This window comes from Ricinus communis, chromosome 2 (assembly GCF_019578655.1).
Source record: "Ricinus communis isolate WT05 ecotype wild-type chromosome 2, ASM1957865v1, whole genome shotgun sequence".
Classification (NCBI taxonomy): domain Eukaryota; kingdom Viridiplantae; phylum Streptophyta; class Magnoliopsida; order Malpighiales; family Euphorbiaceae; genus Ricinus; species Ricinus communis.
In genome coordinates this window covers 5512403-5534121 of record NC_063257.1, presented here as the reverse complement: position 1 = coordinate 5534121, position 21719 = coordinate 5512403, and the positions used below count along the sequence as shown (strand labels likewise).

The window sequence follows — 21719 nt, the reverse complement described above, 5'->3', positions numbered from 1 at the left end:
GTTACATAATTATCATTAACCAACCATGGTAAAAGAAACTGTTCAATAAATAATAACATATTGCACAAGTCACAATTATAATGGCTCACCCAAGGTTGAACCCCATACACAAATTGAGAAGCACATATACATGTTATTGGGTTTTGAGGGTAGGATTATAAATGCAAGTTTTTGTAGCCATTTTGTCAAATTTGGAGAAGGATAGGGTGTCTATGTAGTGATCAAAATGAAGCAACTAACATATAATAAGCCTATGGGTCATAAAAGACATGATTATCTCGCTGAAGACATGGAGCCGTTGCGTTGCATGATTACCCCAAACCCACCACATGTAACACTCCACATAAGAGACATTATAATCACTTTTCTCTACTTTTACCCCAAATTCAACTCTACCAAACACCGCCCTGCTGTGTGGTTGCTCCACTTCAAAGCCTCACATATTTGCTCAATTCTTACTCTCCTACTCCTCCCTCTTCCTCCATTCCCCTCTTCTATCCTGCACTGGGAGTGTAGCTATTCCATTTATGTTTCGGAAGGGAAAAAAACAGAAGAAGAAGAAGACCCCATGAACCTTTCTTTATACATGAGACTATACTAAAGATGATAAATGTATCAACACCAAGAATAACCCTTTCATGTACGAAGAGTAAGTGAGATATTGGTCATTTTATTCTTTAGGTAACTACATCTAGTCTACACAGCTCAATATAAGAAAGAGACAGCTGACCAGGTTCTGTTTTCAATTTCTTGACTGGAACATAACTTCAGACAATTTAGGGGTTTCCAATACCTTCCAAGGTATACCAACCATTTAGGTAAAATTTCAACGTCTGCAGGAATTTTGTGTCTTAGGTTGTGTATTATTTCCGACAGCAGAAATCATTTTATTTTCGGAACTTTGAGATTCAAAATGGATGTATTAACAAAATCTAGGTGTAGTATGGATTGAAAGAAAATCATCCTTATACTTTAAGAATCTGGTACTGGATTTTACTGCTCTGACAGAAATTTTAAAAGAAGAACGATAGAAATCAATCTGCCGCGCATCAGCAATTTCAGCACACAATTCAATTTTATTGCAGAGTTAACTGTGCAAAAAGATCCAATCCAGAGACAAATTGATTTAATTTTAGCAAAGAGAATATGGATAACTCCTCCCCAAATTCCCCAAACCCTAAACCAATACATGAGTGAAGGAGAAAGTAGGAAAGTAATATGAATCCACAATCACACACAATTTTCCAAAGGAATGCTTCAGAAAAACAAACTTGCCAAAAAGTTTCAAAAGAATTAATGATTTTTCTTTTTCCTTATTGTCTTGCAGTAATGATAATATCATCTTTGGTGGCTCCACAATTCAAACACCAAATTGCAGGATCTTTCATTATTCTAAAGGATTAATGGTTTAATTCTACTTCGTCTATGTTTTCAAAGGTACAGCGCACAATATCTTAAATTGATGGTAAAAGTGATGGATTTGGGAACATAAGTTCGGATACGGACAGAAAATTACTAGAAATTTGGATAGTTGAGCATCCTCCAAAAAAATTTGAAGTAGAATATCGAGAAGCCTTGAAGATATGGATAGGAAAGAGCTCACTTTATCCTGTTACTATACAACCATTAATTAGCCATGATCATTTGCATATTTCTAAATCAGGCATACATAGTCGTGAAGAAAACTTAGCACAATGTCTCTTAACCCTTTTAACTTCTCTTTTCCCTTTGCCATCCTTACTGGTTTGGGTACAAAATGTCAACTGATTCAGATGATATGTATCCAACAGTATTATTAATCGAGAATCTGAGCAACTGAGTACTTGAGTACCCGAGTTATTTTCGGTTTTAAAAATAACTTCTACTGTATGGGCATCACTTATGTCTCTGCTATCACCCTTTGCGTTCCTTATATCCATTAAATATGACACCAAAGATGAATACTTCGAAACCTTTTAATAATTCACAATAATTTTTGAATCTTCACAGAAAATTGACGGCTATACTTAACTTTCACATGACAACAATTCTTTTTATACGTTTGGAAAAGATTTCAACGCACAACTACAATAAAGTGATTCAACACCTAAAGTGAAACTATGAATGAAAAGATAAGAAAAATAGCTCTGAAAGACCACAATTGCACAAATAACTCGGGCAAAGAAATCCATTTTGAAGCATAACATGACAAGCAGAAGAGGAACATGGAGAATAATTTCAGCTCAGGAAGTTAGGAAGGACATGATGGTCCATTAATAAGGATCCAGAAAGAGCTAGTTGCAGAAGGAAGCCCGCATATTAAAATAAACAGCTTTATGGAGTTAAGATCACAGCTTCAAGCCATGTGCATACCAGAAAATAAATTTTTAAGCTCCTCAATATACATTTCTTATCTGGCGGAGTAAGCATAGATAACTGGCAGGGCAGGCATCAAACACATTTTAGCACTGGCTATCATATTAATGAATTCAAGGGAAATGAAATTGCTAAAGCTGATGTCTTCCTTTGTAGAAAGCAAAATGCACATAACAGCAATTACTTTAAGAATCTGGTACGTGATGATAGACAATTCGGTCAGACCTGTATCATAGAAATGTATGTTTGGTATTGCACTACTACTCAGAATAGGGCAAAAGAATAGTGACATCGCTTTTTGCAGGAGTCAGGATGAAACTTAAAAACATTTACCTATAATATTGCAAATTGAAGAGCAATAAAATTTAACTCCCCCCAAAAATGTCTGTTTCATATGTCATTAGTTGTATCTGCTTGCTCCACTCCAATGTTCAAGTCAGTTGAGGTGTCATCAGATTGCTGACCCTCTTCTCTTGGTTGTCTCACAAATTGTTTGCTACGAGCCACTCGAATTGGTCTTCCCATAAATACCTACGGGTTTACAAATTCTCATAGAATTAGTTATTCACTTAAGTATCAATTAGAAGGCAACACCTTCAATCTTAGCAATTGAGATAGTTTAGAATGATTACAGACCAAAGCATTACCTTATCTGCAAAAGTAGAAAGAGCAGCATCAGCTTCTTTTTTAGTTTTGAAAGCAACAAACCCATATCCAGAAGGCTTTCTGGGCTTATCGTGATTATGATATACAATTTCAGCAGAGGCAATATCAGCTCCTTCAGATTTAAAGAACTCCTTAAGATCATTATCCTTAGCATCAAATGGCAAATTCGCAACAAACAAATTGAACGTTGGCACTGGCTTGGGTGGCAGTGGTGGTAAAGGTTTTTCCTTTTTCAGCTTGGCATAATTCATCTTCAAAGAACGCCCCTCAAATTCCTAGAAAAGCAATCATAAGAAGATTTTTACTTTCTTAAATGCTAAAATTGCAAAACTAGTTTTACTTGAAAACTAACAAGATGGACCAAGGTAAACACTTAAACAAATGTATTCAAGAATTGATGATAAATAAACTTACATAAGAATCAAGACTTTTAATAGCAGTAGCTGCCTCCTCAGGAGAACCCATACTGACAAAAGCCAATCCTCTATTTCTCGTCTTGTTATACATAGAAAGCTATAGACAATAAAAGCCAAAAGCAGCAAATACCCATATCATCAAAACACACAAAAACCAGAACCCATATGCCAGAACTAAAAATTAATATTGGAAATTAAAGGTAAGTATTCAAATAAAGAAAAGAACCTCTACGTCTACAACAGTGCCAAATTTCTCAAACAAAGCACGAATATCTTCAGTAGTACAATTCCAAGGAACATTCGAAGCAAGCACTCTTGTTGTTGAAAACTCTTCTTGTTCTTGTTCTTGTTCTTTCTCAGTCTTTGATTCGAGCAGTGACTGGGATTCAAGAATTGGGTCTTGAGTTGCAGAAGCAGAGAAATGTACAATAAAGTGTTTGGTTTTAAATGGTATTATACGAGAATGAGAAATTGAAAGAGAGAAAGTGTTGTTGTTAGATTGATTGAAGGGTTTATGGAAAGGAGATGACAAAGCTGTTTTAAGGAATGTTAGATTATCAGTAGACAAGTATGGAGCTGATGGAGAACAAGGAAGCCGAAGTGAAGCCATTATAGTGAGTGAGGGAGCGAGGGGATGTCTCTCACTTTTGGGAACGTCGATATATATTTTGGATAAGGAGGAAGATATTTTTTAGCAGCTTTTTTTTGTTCGAGTTTTATAGACATGTCGTTTTAACCTAAACGACTATGCTCTTGTTTTTCGAAACCTTTTTCTTTCTTTTTTTCTTTATTTGGAAAAGGAAAAATGGGAAGGGAAACATTTGGCAACCTTTTGAACTAAGGGGGAAATACTGAGGAATGAAAGAATATCTTTGTCCGACAGATTTATATTTTTGGCAGTTACAGTAACTATTCGTTGCTTCATACAATGGTAAATTACTAATCACTATTAAGTAAAAAAAAGAGAAATCACTAATCCTGCTAGCTTTAAAGCTCAGAGTTATCAAATGAAATAGTTTAGAGAATATTCCAATAATTTAGTACCGTGTTCGATTAAAATTTATTAATAAATTTTATTTTATCTGTAAATAATATTTAAATAAGATAATCAACTTTATAATATAGTTTTATTTAGAATTGGAAGAATTTATTTCATTTATAAATAATTTTTTACAAATAAATTCTTAAATTTTATATATTAATAACAGCAGAGAGAAATCATTCACTACCTCGAAGAACTTGGTAATCACCATTCAGTTCTCCTCCCTTTTTATGCAATTTAGTAATTTATTTAGTAAAAAGTATTCAGAAAAAGATATGAAAAAAAAATGAAAAAATAAAATAAGATATTAAAGTTGAAAAGAATTTTGGTGTATGAAATATATTAGTTTACTTAACAATTCTGCATATATTACTAGAATTTAGTTTAGTAAACAACTAATTTTATAAATTAATAAGATTGATTTTAAATGAACTTTTATTCTAATTAAATACATATTTATTTTATTTACAAATGAATTTTATAAATTTTTATAACATTCAATTTAATTAACGCAAATTTTTAAGAAAATAACTACACATATGGATTAACTAACCGGAATGTTGGTATCAAACTTGTATGAGAAAATGAAATGAATCTACAAAAATCACGGCTAGTTATGAGGACCATAGGCAATAGCCACCTGCAAGACTTTAGAAGCACATTAATTGATCAAAATCATTGGCTAATGATTGCTGAGATTTCTAAAAGCTTTCTTCCCCGTCTGTCATGGAATTGGTAGGTCACAAGATCACGATAAGAGGGAAAGAAGCTGGATCCGTTTAAGAATCTATCAGTTAAAGATTTCTCGAGTTCTGACATGTATTGAGCTTGATGAACAACTATTTTGCCATCAATGACACGATCCAACATATTAAGAATTACCCACCCGGTTAAAAGAAGAAAATTAGACAAATACAGGAGAATCAGTTATCACTTCTTATGCATCCTACATTCAGGGGAGTTTTGTCGCAAAGGTGATAGTGGCTGTCTCATTGAATCGACATCCTTCAAATCAAACTTCATCTTGATAGGGCTACTCATCTTCGGACTTGATTTTCGTTTGTTTCCCTACAAAATCAAGCAAATTAAACCACTCAATGACGTTTAACCAAATTGCCTGCAAGCCATTAAAGCATAAATACACATGCACCTGTAGCTACATAAATGAATATGCACACAAATTTTATCGCTATCAACATGCGTCTTACAAATTCAAGTATATATGCACACAAACAACAAAGAGAATATACATGCTCAAAGTGCACAGTAAATTATAATTTCACCTTCTTTATTCAGTAATCATACCTTGGCAGATGCACTTGTGGTATGTTTTCCACCAGAACCATCAAGATTTCGTTCTCGATGGTGCTGCTTCAACAATTTTTTGTTCTCTGCATCCAATACATTGTTTTCTTCAAACAGTAACTTGACCTGCATATATATTTTGTTCAAGTTATGACCAGAGAGAAATCCATAGTCCAGAAAGAAAACAGTTTCTGCTAGTCTCCTCACCTCCTCTTCAGCTTTAGTAAGATTTATCCTGAGATGCTCCTTATCTTTCTGAAGTGCCCTCACTTTAGCAACCAAAGTTAAAACTCTATAAGTTGATGGTCTCAAGCTGCCAAGCAAGAAAAAGAGAAGTCCGAGTATGAATCAATTGCAACCAAGACGCCAAGTAGGCAACTGAATTACAAGGCGAAATTGTCACATTCCCAAACTGCCGTGCAATGGCAAGCCAAAAGCCAGCATTGATATATCCCTTACCTATTCCACATTCTCAGCAATTTTTGACATGACTCATTTGCACTGCTAGCCTCCAAAAATGCATGGCCATATTTAATTTCATCTTCACTGACCAATGTAGATAAAATGGACTCAAGTAAATCCTGTTCCATATCTGTGCTCTCAGAAGATGATGTATCCTATAAGGCACATAAAGTTATGCATAAGTCACCTTTAACTAGAAAATGATTAAATTGCACAATATAATTTTGGCAAGCTATTGCCAACTTGATATGAAAGGTGAAGAAAAGGGGGTGAAAGAGAAATATAAATAGAAGGAAAAAAATGGGAAGTGAATTCTGAAAAAAAATAGTACCTATATTAAAGTGGATTCACTTGTAACTATTAACCAATCATGCATACTCAACTACATTAACTCGAACTTTACAAACATTCAGCATGCTTCAAGCCAAAACCCTATAAGTACAAGTATCTTGACTAACCAGCCGATAATCATAACAGGAAAAGGAATGGACCAATTAAACCTCAGCTGTGTTTGCCTGTATGCAAATATAATAAAGCTTAAGTATGAATGCTTACCAAGAGATTAGCCTTTCAAATAATTCAACAAAACAACACATCAGTTCTCATTCTACTTTAAGGATCAATACATGCTCCAGTATGCATTTTCCAAATTCAAAAATAACAATTTAAAGCATAATATCCAAACTTCACACTTCATATATGCCGTTCAACTAACCAAGTATTCAATCAAATTCACATAAATCAAATAACTTTTTCCTTCATGCGCTACACAGTTCCCAACGTTAACAAATTTTTTAATCTACTTTTCACAAACATAACTGAGGTGAAAAAGAAACAGGAAAATATAATTACCCCTCGTCTCTCGTACTCGTGCTTGTATAACTTCAACTCCTCATACATCTTCCCCAACATTTCTTCCAACTCGCCAACCTTAAACTCAGCCTCTTTCGCTCTCTCATCAGCCTCATTTCCAAAATCCATTAAAGCCTCTCTATCACGGTCATAAAGCGAACACTCTTTCTCCCATTTATTACACTGATTAACCAAATTAGCACACTCCGCTGCCAATCTTTGATTCTCCTCCACAAACTTCTTCACCGCCATTGCGTTCATACTCGCTTCCGCCTATCAAGAAAAAAAAAGAAGAAGTAATCAAATAAATACACTTTGCATAAATGAAAAAGAATTAATGTATATATGTACCTTGGCCCGGTCAATGAGTTGATCTTTTTGACGCAACTTCTCGAGAAGAAGAAGGTACTGGTCGCGCAATCGGCGATGGGCATCCTCAGAGGCGCGAAGCTTTAATTGAAGATTTTGTGTAGAGATTGGAAGGCCTAAGGAGTCACTAATTGTTTCTTTTATATAATCTTCGATTTCTTGAGGAAGATCCATCGGCACAGTCTTAATCAAGAAACCAACTAGAAACCCTAGAATTTCAATAATAAAAAGATAATCTTCAAAAAAAGCCCTAATCTAAATCAATTCTCGCTTACTGGTCAAAAGAAAAGAAAGAGGAGGACATTGAAAAAAAGATTATTCTCTTTCCTAAGAGGATTTAGAGAAATATAAACTTGCGATTAGGGTTTTGGCCGGGAAATTCTTTTTCTGATAGTTTGGGTTTGGGGAATTCAAATTGAAAGAAGAGAGGGCTAGCCGTTAGAGGGCGTTAATTTAAAAGGGAATGTTTTTAAGTAATTTTAAAAGGGAAGCTATTACGTGGCAAGATCGTAGTTTACATAAAGTGAAAGATGGCTCTTGTGGTGCGTCAGATTATAAATGCTCCATTAACTGATGGGTTAATTCCGACCCGATCCAGTTCATCTACGATTAAGTTTTTGCAAATTGCAAGGAATTCCTACCATGGTTGATGATGATGGTCATAAACCATATCCGATACAATGATGAGAAAAATCTAGCATTTGATGCGATTCATTTATATTTAGTCAATTAATATGCCATGTCAACAACATAGATTTACTTGCTAAACAATAATAATTTTGTATTACTTATAGAAAAAAGATAATTTATAAAATTAATTATATTTTGTTTTACATTATTTAAAATGTATATTTTAAGTTGAGTCAAATATTATTTTATACAGAATCATAAAATTTCTATTTATTAAAATACAATTTGATCTATAATAAAAATATAAATAAACATCATTAAAAAATAAATTTTTAGTTATATATATATATATATATAAAATAAGATTCTGGTAGATTATAATAATATCGATAAAACGAATTTCATTATCAATTTTAAAATTTCAAAAATTTTAATATTTATAAAAATTTAAATTCAAAAAATATATAAATTTCGAATAAAAAATTATATAAAATGACATTTAAGGATCCTAATAATAAAAAATCAAAATATATCTAAAAAATTATAATTTATTGAGTGGAAATTAGAATAATATAAAAAAAATTATTATCATGATTTAAAAAATAATCAACATTGTGCTAAAGTTCTAAAAAGAATATTAATAAAAAATAATAAAAAAAGAAATTCTAAATAATTTAAGATGTTTTATTCGATTTTCATTTTCCCTTTTAAAAATTTCAAAATTAAAATATATTTATATATTGAACTTTATAAGCCTATCTAATAAAAATAAAAATAAAGTATTTCACAAGTTTATGTTTCAGATATTATAGTATAATACTAAATCATCTCATACAGTGTATATGCCATTTCAAAGCTTTCTTTTGGATAATTCAAACTTCAAATTCTCAAATTATAAAAAATTTAAATTTATAAAAAGAAAACCCCTTTTAAGCTGAAATTTAGATTGATGAATAATTCAAGAATTAATTCTAACATTTAGAAGATAGAATTCAAAATATTATCAAGATGTTTGGTTTTTTCACTATTTTTTATTTCAATCGAACTTGTCTAAGAAAAATATTAAAAGATATTGTCATTATTTAAAGAGATTTTATATTTATGTATTTTGTTAATTATACTTAAAAATTATATTGATTAAAATGTACTCATTTATTTTAATATGAAAAAGAGTTATAATCTTCTTAAAAAATAAATTGTCACAATGGTTGAAAATAGGGGGAATAAATCTTGGATAAAAAAATAATAATAATTCAGCATTTACAATTCTTATCCATCTAATATGAGTTACAAAGTCAAATTAGTACATTGACACAGTGTTAAAGCTGGTCCTTAGCTTCTTTGGTTGTCTCACTGCCTTGTTGAATGACCGTTTCAATCAAAGAATCTGCCTCTTTTCCAACTTCTTCTACCTGCAATTTTTATTCATTTCAGAATCCACGTTTACCAAAGATAGAACCCTCATTGCCCATCCAATCCGATGCTAATTAAAAATGATAATAAAAGTTAATCACCGGTAAATAACTAATTATTAGCCATGCAACTTAAATATTAACGATAATGCAGGAAAATGGTTTTGTTTAACGGATTATAATGGAAGCAGAGCAATTAAGGGAGATGGAGAAAAAAGATGAATGCAGCCAGGCTGCTACGTAAGAAAGTGAAACTAGTTTTGATTAAACGATCAATGCAACTTTGGCATATTTTCATAGTTATTCATCTAATATCTAGAATTAGTCTAACTGATTTAAGACGTGCAGAACAAACACTGTACTCATTATTTTAAGTATAAAAAGAAGCATGTGAAACTAAGCTTGAGAACTAGGAAATGTAGCAGCAGTAAAGTGACGGTTCAAAGCATGAACAGGAAGCAACCAAGAATAGAAGAGCACATCAGCACATGGACCCAATTCGATGCCATAATGAAATAATAATCTTTTAACAAGATATCAAGAAAAGGTTATTTCTGAGCTAATTAATGATAATTAATTCCGTATAGGATTAGTTAAGAGTGAGTAAAACAAATTAAGATGGCTAGAAGCTGACAGAGCGCTCACAACAATGGTGCGCTGCGCTCATTTTTCACCATCCAACAGGAATATTCTCAGAGAAAAAATTAAAGCAATTAGATGAAAATTAAGTAAAAACCTTCTCAAGGACTTCCCCAGCCAGATGAGCATCTTTGACTGTTTCTTTGGAAACATTTTCAACAACAGTCACAGCTTTTCTAAGCTTTCCACCTTCCGGCAGAAGATCAGAAACCTCTTCTGCTACCCTCTCCACTCCCTGAGCTACCTTTTCCACAGTATCTGTTAGTTGTCCTGCTGCTTCCACAACTGATTCAACTCTATCTGCTTATATCCAATTTCGAGCCAAGTTAAGTTAGGCCACACAGGAAACTTCTGTTTTAGAAATTGACAAGTTTATGATGATCTTATAATCCTTAGTTTTTAACTTGAGTAACGGCCACCATTTATTTCTCCAAAAGGGTAGAATTACAGTTATTATAATTCCAATGATCCACACTTTCCTGCTAGTGCATCAACATTTATGAAATTTCACTGCACTCGGTAAAGAGCAGATATGACTAATATATCATAAAAATAAGAAAAGTCAACGTTAGTTACCGAGAACCAGGAGAAGAAGTTCCGGGAGGAAGGACAGGTCCTGGATCAACCCCATTGTAGACAGTCATGTCCCTGCATGCACCATCAAGTTATAGCACGAGAACTCAGAGATACAAATAGTTACAGAGATCATGACAATAAGCATGTGTACCTTTTATTCCTTGGATGGGGCATTTCCGAGGTGGTGTTAAGAATGTTCGATCTTTGATTCCCCATACATTGGAACTTACTGGGCTTGTTTTTTGAATTTTTTGCCAACAGAAACCCGAGATTAGAACTAGAAACTTGAAATCTCTGATGGGTCTTGATACAAAGGCTAGAACAACTGTAGGGAATCATTGATCTTGTTATCATAACTGCTATTATTATATATTGGTCTTTATCCGCGAAGCAACTTCTGGGCCGGCCAACCGTGTGCAGTCGAACAGAAATCTCATAATCAAATAGGAAGTAGTTTCTTCCAAGAGATTTAGGTTTGTTGCTGAATTGTGCTTTGAGGAGAAGATGGCAAAATATACATTGAAATGTTTGAACCTGTAGATAAGATATATAAACGTTGCCACTTGCTAGAGACATGCCTTTAGTTTTTAGTGGTTTAGGAATCAAATTAATATTGATAAATTGCTTACGCTAATCCTGCTTTTCTGCACGTTGTTTAATGCTTTTGGCTCTAATTTAATTTTTATTAAAATTCCAGCTACCTTCCTTTCTAGATATTAGATTTTGTTTTTCCTTTTTTATTTATTAAGAAAACATACTTAATCATTTGAATTCATATGAAGTGTCCTATTAATCGGTTTTCTAAGAAAAATATCTATTGGCTAATAACTCCAGAGGAACACATTACACGAACAATTAACTGGCCATTTGTAATTTCGCATTCGAGTGATCTTTCATAAACCATTGGTACTTAATATTAAAAATTAAGAAACTCGTTGCACATCTTAGGCCATAATAATAATGCCAATATGCCTGTAATTATGTTCTATATTATGAGGTCAAAAAATAAAATAGTAAACTATAAGTTAAAAAAAAAAAAAAAAAACTTGTAAAAAATGAAAAGTTGCTTCATAAAGGAGTGCCTCATCTTATTATCTTTCCTGTATAGCTCAGCTTGATGTTAAAGTTATGTAGATTTATCCATGAACATCTTTATGTTTTAACTAGTAATAATTAATTGAATGGCTACTCTTATTATTTTTAAATCACTTTCCCTTATGCAGAAATATATTACTTTGATATATTGCGTATAATTTAAATTACTTCCTAACCCTGATACTAATTTCTCAATGCAGAAACATGTAAGACCCGAAAATTCAACTTTCATAGAAGTTATATATATAAGTTAGAAACTATGGAAGGTAATGGTGAAGGCAAGTGCATCGCCATGTAATGGGAAGACTTTGTTTCTGCTATCAAGACTTAATTTATTGATTGGATTAGAGGCATTAATTGCTTATGTTTTAAAACTACATACAGAATCTTTATTTTGTTTTTTTCATCCTTAAGGGATTATTAACATGTTTTGTCAACAAAAAAAGATTTGTTCCTTTAAAATGCTAGACATTGAGTGAGCAGGAAAGTGCAGTGAGGTCCAAAATAACTTAACTAGGACATTCCCTCGTAAATTATTATAGACAATTAGTTACAGGTCATAGTGATTAGTTATGTTTGAGGACAACTGCCATTGAATTAGTAATAATAATAGTTGAAAATGAAAATACTTTTTTTCCTTCAACAATTAATATATACCAAAATTATTATTGGCAGTAATTTAAAATCCCATGATGACAATCCCCTCTATATCTGTGAAAATAAAGAACAAAAAAACGTTAAGTAGTAGGTAATTTACTCGTCAAATCTTATCTAAATTGTGGAGTATTGGTTTAAACCTCTAAATTGAATCCTATGTGAAAAGTCTAATTCGGAAGATGGTAATTAATATTAAACTATTGCATTTCATACGTCTATACTGTTCTTAAATTTACAAATACAGCAGCCGCTTCCCTGTCAATGGTCAGGTCTGAGAAAACCTAGCTTAAATCTGAATGTAATTGAGTTTTGAACTAGTGACAGGGACATACAACTGAATACTCTCTTCCAAACTAATTAATCAAGGGAATTAGGTGCATAAGCATTCTGGCAAATAGGCTTACCCACCACTCTATTGGCCCCACATAAATTTATTTGTTTTTATATATAACATAAAGAGAGCAGATACAATGTCAATTTTACTTCACAGGTTTTTACTATCCCGACTGTGGCTTTTATAGACAAACCTTACCAGAGAAAAATGTTAATTGCACCTGCTTAAAGATATGTTATAATTACCTGAAAATGACTTGCTACCAGAGAAAAGAAATGTAAAAGAATGGGCAAATGGCTCTAATACATATTGTCGTCAGCGACCTGAAACTCTCAAAATTATGTAAATGAGAAGCTTCAAGCTTATTAGGTTCATCAATATTCTTGCATTCAGATACCTATTTATACAATAACAAATTTCTTTCTCTTATAGATGTTTTATGGGTAAGCATATTAGCACAGGATATATGCTACTTCTTCTTATTATTAGATTGCATAAGATGACACCAGAATAGATTGATTTTAATTTTATTTTGTCCAAATTAAAATATGCATATTTGGTTATATTAAATTTATAAGTGCACAAAATGTTAAATGTAGCTATGTGTGACAAGTACCAAAAGTATAATAAATTATACAATACAATAAATATGTCTATTTATAGACAGCCAAACTTATTTTTACACGATACTTGAAAATTCAAATTTTAAAATATATTTTCTTATTTTTTATATGATGTTATAATAAATTTTATTTTTTTATTATTAGCGAACATTTTGTATTATTAATTTCTCTAAAAGGACACCATCTAAGTACCATTTTCCTTTCAATAATAAATGGTAATTTGATGTAATACGTTTCTCTTAAAATGACCATATAAAAAAGTGCTTATACTATATAATACAGTATGAAGGAGATGAACCTGGTTTTGGACAAAGGGAGTTAGAAATAGAACTTCTAAGTATAGATCTTAACGTACCAAACACATAAGCCTCCACTCTTTATCAGAACTTGAAAGGGACATATTGCTTAAACTTTTTGATCCCTTCTCTTCCAATTGAAACAAAAATACAATTCATCACTAACCCCAAACAAACACATAGCTGCAGAAGCTAATGATCTTTCTTCACTTTATCTCAATTTCTTGCTCTCTTTACAGTCTCTTTAACTGCAATGAAGCACAGAAAACTCTTCCCGTCTCTTAGTACAACAAACCAAACTGTAGACTGCCCGGATTTCTGTGATCCGGCCTGTCCTTATAACTGCTATCCTTATGCAGATTACTATTTCTTGCCTCCGCCACCACCACCTCCACCTCCTCTCTTACCTCAAGAGCATCACTTATCACCTTATGTGATCATTCTAGTTTCTGTGCTGGCCAGTTTCTTCCTTGTTGTTAGCTATTATGTTATCATAGCTAAATCCTGTCCTGGTTGGTGCAGTTCAAGGAATAATAGGGCGCCACAAAGTGAAGCAGATAATACAGACGAAGAGTTTCTTGATGAGAATCAGGTCGATCATCCGATTTGGTTCATCACTACTGCAGGTCTGCAACAGTCGATTATTAATTCGATTACAGTTTGTAAGTACAAGAAAGGCGAAGGGTTGATTGAAGGAACTGAATGTTCAGTCTGCTTGAGTGAGTTTCAACAAGATGAGGCTCTAAGACTATTGCCCAAGTGTAACCATGCCTTTCACATTTCTTGTATCGATACTTGGTTACGGTCTCACACCAATTGCCCTCTGTGTCGTGCACATATAGTCCACGACCCTGTACCCACTCCCCTGATTTCGATTAATCAGAATCCTGATAACTTGAATACATTAATCAGTACCCAGATGGACAATTCTGAGATAGATGGTGAATTGAGTAATACTCAAGAAAGAAATGAAAACAGGGCTGCCGCAGATGAAGGAGGTGAAACAGTACATGTGGGGAGCGAGAGAACTTTGAAGGAGGATGTAAACTCTGCTAATAGTGACAATTTTGAGATATTTTGCGATTCTGGTAATGATCATCAGGTTGCAAAGAGTGATATACAGCCCATGAGAAGATCTGTTTCAATGGATTCTTTGACAGCAGTAACTACGAATTCCAGTCTGAAAGATACCACTAGTCCAATTGATTTGGAGGAGAATTCAGTTAAGCAGATTGACAATCCTGAGCAGCAGTATTCGGAAGTTGCTTGGAAGCAAGATGGTGGAAGTGTCCGTTCGTTTAAACAAATGGGCAGCTCTTCCATTTCACAACATCTGCATAAAAGTCCTGTTCCTATGAAAAGATCATTTTCATGCAGTGGGAGAATTTTTTCGTCAAGACAAAACAGAAACCTGGTTTCGATTCTACCCCTGTAAATACTAAAACTGCTCCTTTTGGAATATAGATTCTCATATGAGATCAAATCGGAGATTTCTCATGCCCTCTTAATAAGCCAGGGTTTAACTGACGAGCTGTAGATTGTAGAAGCATGGCGCAAAAAAACAAGCATAAAGAGAGGTAAGTTGGAAGTGATTTGCTTCAGATGAATGAATAATGTCTATGTCACAAAATTGTGATTTCTCTGATGCATTAAAAGGAAAGTATATCCTTTTTCTACCACGATCAAACCAGTAATATGACATCTGTTAATTTGATGCGTGCAAAAATCATTTCAGATTGATTTGGTCTATAAAGAATGTTTTTCTTTATTTTTCTGTGCGTGGAAATAATGTGGCTGTGACAGATCAAGTTTTAATAGTTTTTTCACACATTTGATAGTAATTGTTCTTGAATACAAAAGTACCTAGAAACCATATGGAGGATGTCTATTGGGCAGGTGCTGTACTAGGGACAGCTTGGTAATGCTATATCTATTCTTTATAGGGTTGAAATCATTAGCCCCATGTTGATAGCTTTGTCTGTCCTTGCTTACTTGGTTTATGCCATAAGATTCACTAAAGATGAAGAATCAAGAGTCATATGATGAAAAATTGATGGTGATATTTGACCAAAGAATGAATTAATTGAGCTACGCAAATGAAATATTTCAGTTATTTTTGTATTATTGTCTTCTTTCCCAAAATCAAACACGTCCATTTTACGTAAACTTTTGAAATATATGTTACATGCTTCCAAACACAGAGCCAGGAAATATGAGTTAGGCCGTTCAACTATTTCAACTACCAAACTTTCCCTCCTTGTATTATAACCATTACTTCACTTGCCAGTTTCCTTGTAGCCTCAAAGTAGGAAATTTGCTTCTGACAGAGTGATGGTGAACAAATAAAGAATATATAGCATGAGCTTCAAATTGAAGCATCTCCTGAATTGGAAACAAATCCAAGTCCTCTGCAGCAATCGAGTTGGTGTCCCTAAGGAAGAAAAGGCTGTTACGCCGATCCATCCATGTTATAAAATTTAAAATACTAATCAAGTATAAAGACTAAAAAGATACTATTGTTAGGAATTTAAACCTAAATTTAAAAACTTCAACCCTATGAAATTCGGCCCGAAGTTTGGAAAGGGTAATAGGGCTAACTAATTAATTAAGAGAGATCATCTCATTAGCGGAACGTGAAGGGCTCACTCATTTCTCTTTCTGAACTTCTGTAGGAACTCAGTCCATATACAATATGTTCCGGCCCATACTAAATTAGTAGGTAGGTTTTTGTGGATGTTTGATTTTTCTTTTTTCATAATTACAGCATAAATACAATGTACATTTTTTTTATTTCTCCTATGTGAAAATATATAAAAAATGCGGTTTCTTAATTTTATTTAAAATACAATATTGGTTTTTTTTTTGTTTTTTTTTTATTTTTAAAAATAACCAAAGAAAAACTAAAATAATTAAAAAAATGACCAAAAAACAATCACACCATATTTATAAAAAAAAATTAGAAAAATAATGTTTTATTTTAAAAGTTACACAGTAAAAATAATATTTTTATTAATTTTAAGATATTCTTAAAAAGTTTTCGAAATTCTTTAAAGGAAAAAGTGATGCTAAGAATTGAACTCCTAATTTTCTAAGTTGCAAAATAAGTATTCCATTATTCAGTACCTTAGACTGTTATATTAGATTTTAAAAACAGCCTCAACTCTTAATATCTCTAATATAATTCCGTAAATAAATTGCACATTAAATTTGAAACGTGAATACAACGTACAAATCAATAAAATACTGAGATCTATAGCAATAGCCTAAACAAATTATTATTATTTTTTGGTAAAATCCCAAGAGCAGTGTATCCATATGTTTAATTCCCATGACTGAAAGGATCTCCAATTAGTTGGCAAGTCTTACCGGTCAATAGTTATACCATGACTGAACAGGATCATGACCACCTAATGTTTTTATTTTTTAAAATTAAAATGTGGTGGTGATTGTTTAAATGAATATAATCTGTTGTTGGATTTGATTTTTTAGATTTTAGACAATATTTCCTTCACATGCGCCCTTCTCATAAGGGAAGCCAGTGAAAGTCACATAGTCAATTCTGGTATATATATATATATATATATATATATATACACAACTGATCTGTTCTTTCTGTTTCTCAATTCTTCTGTTTTGAATTAAGAATTTGTAACATTCCAAGATACTATGTAGCCACCTTTCCTACCAAATCTTCTGAAATGAAATTGACTAATCTCACTTCTCAACAAAATCTAAATTAAATTCGAACCAACTGTTGGTTGTTTGTGGAGTATTCTTATTATTACTTAATTGCATAACCAAATAATAACATGTTAATGATTAGTTACTCTTATCATTTCTATTTTCTGCTTTATATTAATTTTATTTTCGCTAGTTTGTTTGTATAAAACTGAGAGGAAGTTACTGAAGGTATGTATATATATATTAATATATATTCTTTTGTACAAAATTACATATTGAAATGTTCTTACATAAATTTTCTTATAATATAAATTAATTTTTTTAATAAATATATAAAAAAATTAAATAGTCATTATAACTACAGCATTCCAGAATTCACCTAAAATTTATTTTAATTCTTTTTTATGGTGAATTTTAAATAATTTTTAATATTTTTATATATTTATTAAATAAAAATTATAAAATTTTAGTTTAATTTATATAAGAAGCTTTCTTTTTTTGAAAAAGTTATATAAGAATATTTTAGTATGTAGTCTTATGTAAAAATTATATACATTAAAATATTTTATATAAATCTTGATCCAAATTTATAATTTTTATTTAATGAATGAATAAAAACATTAAGAAAAATCATTGGATTTACTTTTTTAGAAAAATAAAAGGTTAAGGAATATTGGCTGATAATGATACAATATTGCAAATTAAGTGTTTATCTCGTAATATTAGAAACTTATTTATAATATAGAAATTTCCAATATTATCTCACAGTGCATTTTTGTTTTAAATTCGTGCACGAATTTTTATGTTTAATAATTAAGTCGCTCTTCTGAGACTTTTGCTATTACATTTTAGTTTGAATTCTGGAAGAAATACGTCTTAAATGAAAAAAAATGAATTAAACCTTTTCCAAGTTTTTCTATGAACCATCAAACGAGATATAGTGGGTTTCTTCTTTTGAGTAATACTGAATACTGAAGCAAAAAAAGATTTTATTTTTTTGAAGGTACGTAATAATTTGAAGCTCTACTCTCTATGCCTTGATGCCTCTAATAATATTCAATTTTCTTCCTTTTCTAAATATATTTATATCTAGGATACTTCTAATCTCAAGAAAAAATTTAATAGACTGTGTAATCATATTTTTTTCATAAGTATTAACTATTTTAGAGCATCCTCCCCTGGATGTTCATAATATTTCAGGATTGGGTAGATTGCGTAGCATTCGCCTGCACTTTGATTAGGGTCCTTGCCTCCCTTTTCATACCAAAAGAAAATATATACATATATAGTAGAGATGCTTTGAATTACCCAGTAATCGAAACACTCACTTGATAAGCAGTGGGAGTAATAATAAGGAATAATAATAATAATATAGGACCCCTTCCTATGGCTAGTGTTATATTCACAGACATAATTATCTATTTTGGTTGGCAATCATTTCAATTACGAAACTTCTTCCATCCCCACCCAAACTCACTTTATCATCTCATTCGACAAAAACGTCTTTGTTAGATGTTAATCCTCTCATTCAAGCCTATATGTGTATATGTACCCCTTACAGTTTTAATGAACCTTCACTGATATTCCATTGTCGAACAACCCTGAAAAATTTGGTCCACTTCGTCAAGAATTATTACCCTTTTATTTACAATGTGCTTTATAATTGTCATGGTGAGACAACTCTAATAGTAGACTGAGCCCAAGTTGTTCTTCCTTCTCTGTTTCTTTTTTTTTTTTCTCTTTCTTTCTTTTGGTGTCCAACAACTGAGACAAAGTTCATTGGTTAAATAATTGCATGTTTAAAGTAAGCTAACAGTAGGTTTTCGTGGCTGCTATTGCATACCGGACCTTCGATTGTTTTCTTTCTTTCTTTTTGAATAATTAATGGGATTGTAATTGCAGTTCGTTATCTTACACAAATTCAATAAATAAAGCAATATGCTTTATTAAAGAATTATTATCTTATTACGTACTTAAAGGTAAAAGTATCATCAATCAGTGCATAAGAATGCCCTGCCTTTCCTTTCTAAATTAGAGCTTTTATTTTCATGGCAGCTGCTAGCTAGCTACTCATTCCTTTCTCTTCCTTTAGCTGGCCTCTCTAGCACTCCCTTTTTTCCCTAAAGTGAGAACAAAAATCTAAGGGATCTTTACCGTACGGATGTGGATTGCATACAAGTTAAAAGTATAACTGTGCATCTATCATGCATAAGTTGAAACCCATGTTTCTGCTTACATGTTATGTCAATTTCCTGATGCAGGAGCCTTCTTTGAGCAAGTTTCGTCAAGTTCATCATTCTTTAATTTGAAGAGGAATGCTGCTGTCTAGGTCAGAATATATATATTTTGACAGTCTGTTTCTTCCACAGTTAATTAATACTACTGGAGATTCTGTCACCTTCGTCAATGGACCTTGATAGCCATATTGAAGAATGGAATTGCAATAACCAACATCATTAAGATTCCATCCCCACAACATCTGATTGATAAGTACTACAGGAATGTTTTGTCAATTTCCGGTGTTTCCATTGTTAGATGAATTACACCTATATGATAATTATAAAATTTAAGATACGAACTACTTTTATATCATTTAAATGTGCAATATTCAGAATATGTATCGCTCGATCATTTTTTTATTATACAAATGTATAGCACTTAGAATATGCATCATTGTTTTATGACATAATACAATGCACTAAGAGTAGCAAGTCACTCCTTTACTGTATATACATAATTAGTCTATCGGATATTAACAAGAAATTTTACTTCAAATTTTTGACCTCCACTTACCAATTAAACTGTTATTGATGGATGCAGTGCAAGAAGTTGGAATTCAAAACTGAAGATTTCAAATATGACTTGAGGGGAAGCGAGACCTGTAAATTTTGGGACTAGAAATGTAGCATAATTTGGCACCATTCTCTATAGGGATAATTAAGTGCATTCTGCTTTACCATGCATTTCTTTCCAAAAGGACAAGCAAAGTATATTTCGTGCACTCGTTGGCATGTGGGAATTTGATTACAGGGGAGACAAAGAGGAAAAGAGTGAAGAAACTAAAAGGGAATATAATAACATTGGTGGTGGGCAATCATCAAAAAGCTCTGTAGATCAAAAGAAAAAGGAAAGAGGACTGCATGAAGTTGAAAGTGCAAAAATTGATAATATATATGCCACATCCCACTGATCAAAAACATTTTGTATATATATTTGGATGTCCCAAACAAAGTTAATTGTGCTCATTTATTAATTATTCTAAAAAGAAAAGAAAATGATGAAAAGATTGAATTTTTTGAATCTTCCAGGAAAGAGCATTTTGGGAAAAGAGAGCATTTTGGATCATATATATACTCTATGCTTAATAATTGGAATAGTGAAAAGGAAAATCAAGTAAGCCAATGATTGGTAAATTGGGCCATAGTTTAATATTATATACACATCCCATCCTTTCTTTTTCCACTTTATAGATTTAGCCACTAATTATTAGTCCTTGTATTCTAAATTTTGTGCATACTAATTGAAGGTTAATAATAATAACAATTGGAATGGTAACAGGATAGAAATGGGCAGGCTTTACTTGTCATATCATTTCTATTTTGTTGTGAATTTTGGGGAAGTATTGGCTAGATATCCCTATCTTTTCACATTTTCTTTTTAAAAAAATCCTATTTTGTTTCTATCATATCACTATTATATAAGTTGTAAGAACAAAAATATATTGTCCGTTGTTTTTTTTTAATTTAATTTTTTTGTATATCTTATCCACAGACAGTTTTTGGTGTTATATAAATTTAGAAATATAAAATGACAAGAAAATAATTACATGAAATAATTTATGCGGCAGAAGGGTCCTCAGGGGCACTAAAATGGGAAGTAAGTTAATAAAATTAAACCCAAAAAGATGAGTTATTAATTAATTTGACATCTTCAAATTACTCAAATTTTAATGTAATACAAGAAGCATTAATTAGCTTCAACTGATTCTGTTAATCATGAGATGCTCCATGCGCAAGTGGACATTCTTCCCTGTTTTCAAGACATATGAGGAATTTCATATAGCTTAAAAGAGATTCCTTGACGTAATTCTCAATCATCTTTATAATAACAACAATCATTTTATTTCGTTTTTGAGGTTACATAATAAAATCATATTTAATTATCATCGTAAAAGGACTTGTTGTCTTTGTCTTTTATGTTCTTATTAGTTTATAGCTACAAAATCTGATTAGACCACTCCTCATAGCAGACAGCGCATCCTTTAGACTGGTTAAAATAATTGCACAAAATATTCTCAAAAAAAAAAAAG

At 31.9% G+C, this 21719-nt stretch overlaps 4 protein-coding genes across 5 annotated transcripts; 1 reads left to right on the top strand and 3 right to left on the bottom strand.

Moving 5' to 3' along the window:
• Window positions 1-2459: 2459 nt before the first annotated feature.
• On the bottom strand, window positions 2460-4227 carry LOC8281706 (28 kDa ribonucleoprotein, chloroplastic). 2 transcript variants are annotated; one of them, XR_001534859.3, is made up of 5 exons: window positions 3664-4227; window positions 3436-3534; window positions 3003-3296; window positions 2689-2886; window positions 2460-2580 (listed from the first exon to the last, which is right to left on the bottom strand). XR_001534859.3 is itself a non-coding variant. In XM_002513935.4 (4 exons), exons 1-4 carry the CDS (start codon window positions 4045-4047, stop codon window positions 2746-2748), a joined length of 918 nt encoding a protein of 305 aa, XP_002513981.2. In that variant the 5' UTR covers window positions 4048-4224; the 3' UTR covers window positions 2563-2745. The 2 variants fall into 2 exon arrangements, 1 of the variants encoding a protein (XP_002513981.2); XM_002513935.4 differs by having other exon boundaries at window positions 2563-2886; window positions 3664-4224.
• An 885-nt stretch (window positions 4228-5112) lies between these two features.
• On the bottom strand, window positions 5113-7929 carry LOC8281707 (myocardial zonula adherens protein). Its single transcript, XM_002513936.4, has 6 exons — window positions 7450-7929; window positions 7099-7371; window positions 6244-6401; window positions 5992-6097; window positions 5785-5910; window positions 5113-5547 (listed from the first exon to the last, which is right to left on the bottom strand). The coding sequence occupies exons 1-6, from the start codon at window positions 7639-7641 to the stop codon at window positions 5410-5412; spliced, it is 993 nt and encodes a 330-aa protein (XP_002513982.2). The 5' UTR covers window positions 7642-7929; the 3' UTR covers window positions 5113-5409.
• A 1383-nt stretch (window positions 7930-9312) lies between these two features.
• LOC8281708 lies at window positions 9313-11308 on the bottom strand. Its single transcript, XM_048371165.1, has 4 exons — window positions 10876-11308; window positions 10725-10796; window positions 10246-10448; window positions 9313-9509 (listed from the first exon to the last, which is right to left on the bottom strand). The coding sequence occupies exons 2-4, from the start codon at window positions 10777-10779 to the stop codon at window positions 9417-9419; spliced, it is 351 nt and encodes a 116-aa protein (XP_048227122.1). The 5' UTR covers window positions 10780-10796; window positions 10876-11308; the 3' UTR covers window positions 9313-9416.
• Window positions 11309-13768: 2460 nt separating this feature from the next.
• On the top strand, window positions 13769-15497 carry LOC8281709 (RING-H2 finger protein ATL54). The gene has a single exon (XM_002513938.4). It carries the CDS (start codon window positions 13983-13985, stop codon window positions 15162-15164), a length of 1182 nt encoding a protein of 393 aa, XP_002513984.2. The 5' UTR covers window positions 13769-13982; the 3' UTR covers window positions 15165-15497.
• Window positions 15498-21719: the final 6222 nt, after the last annotated feature.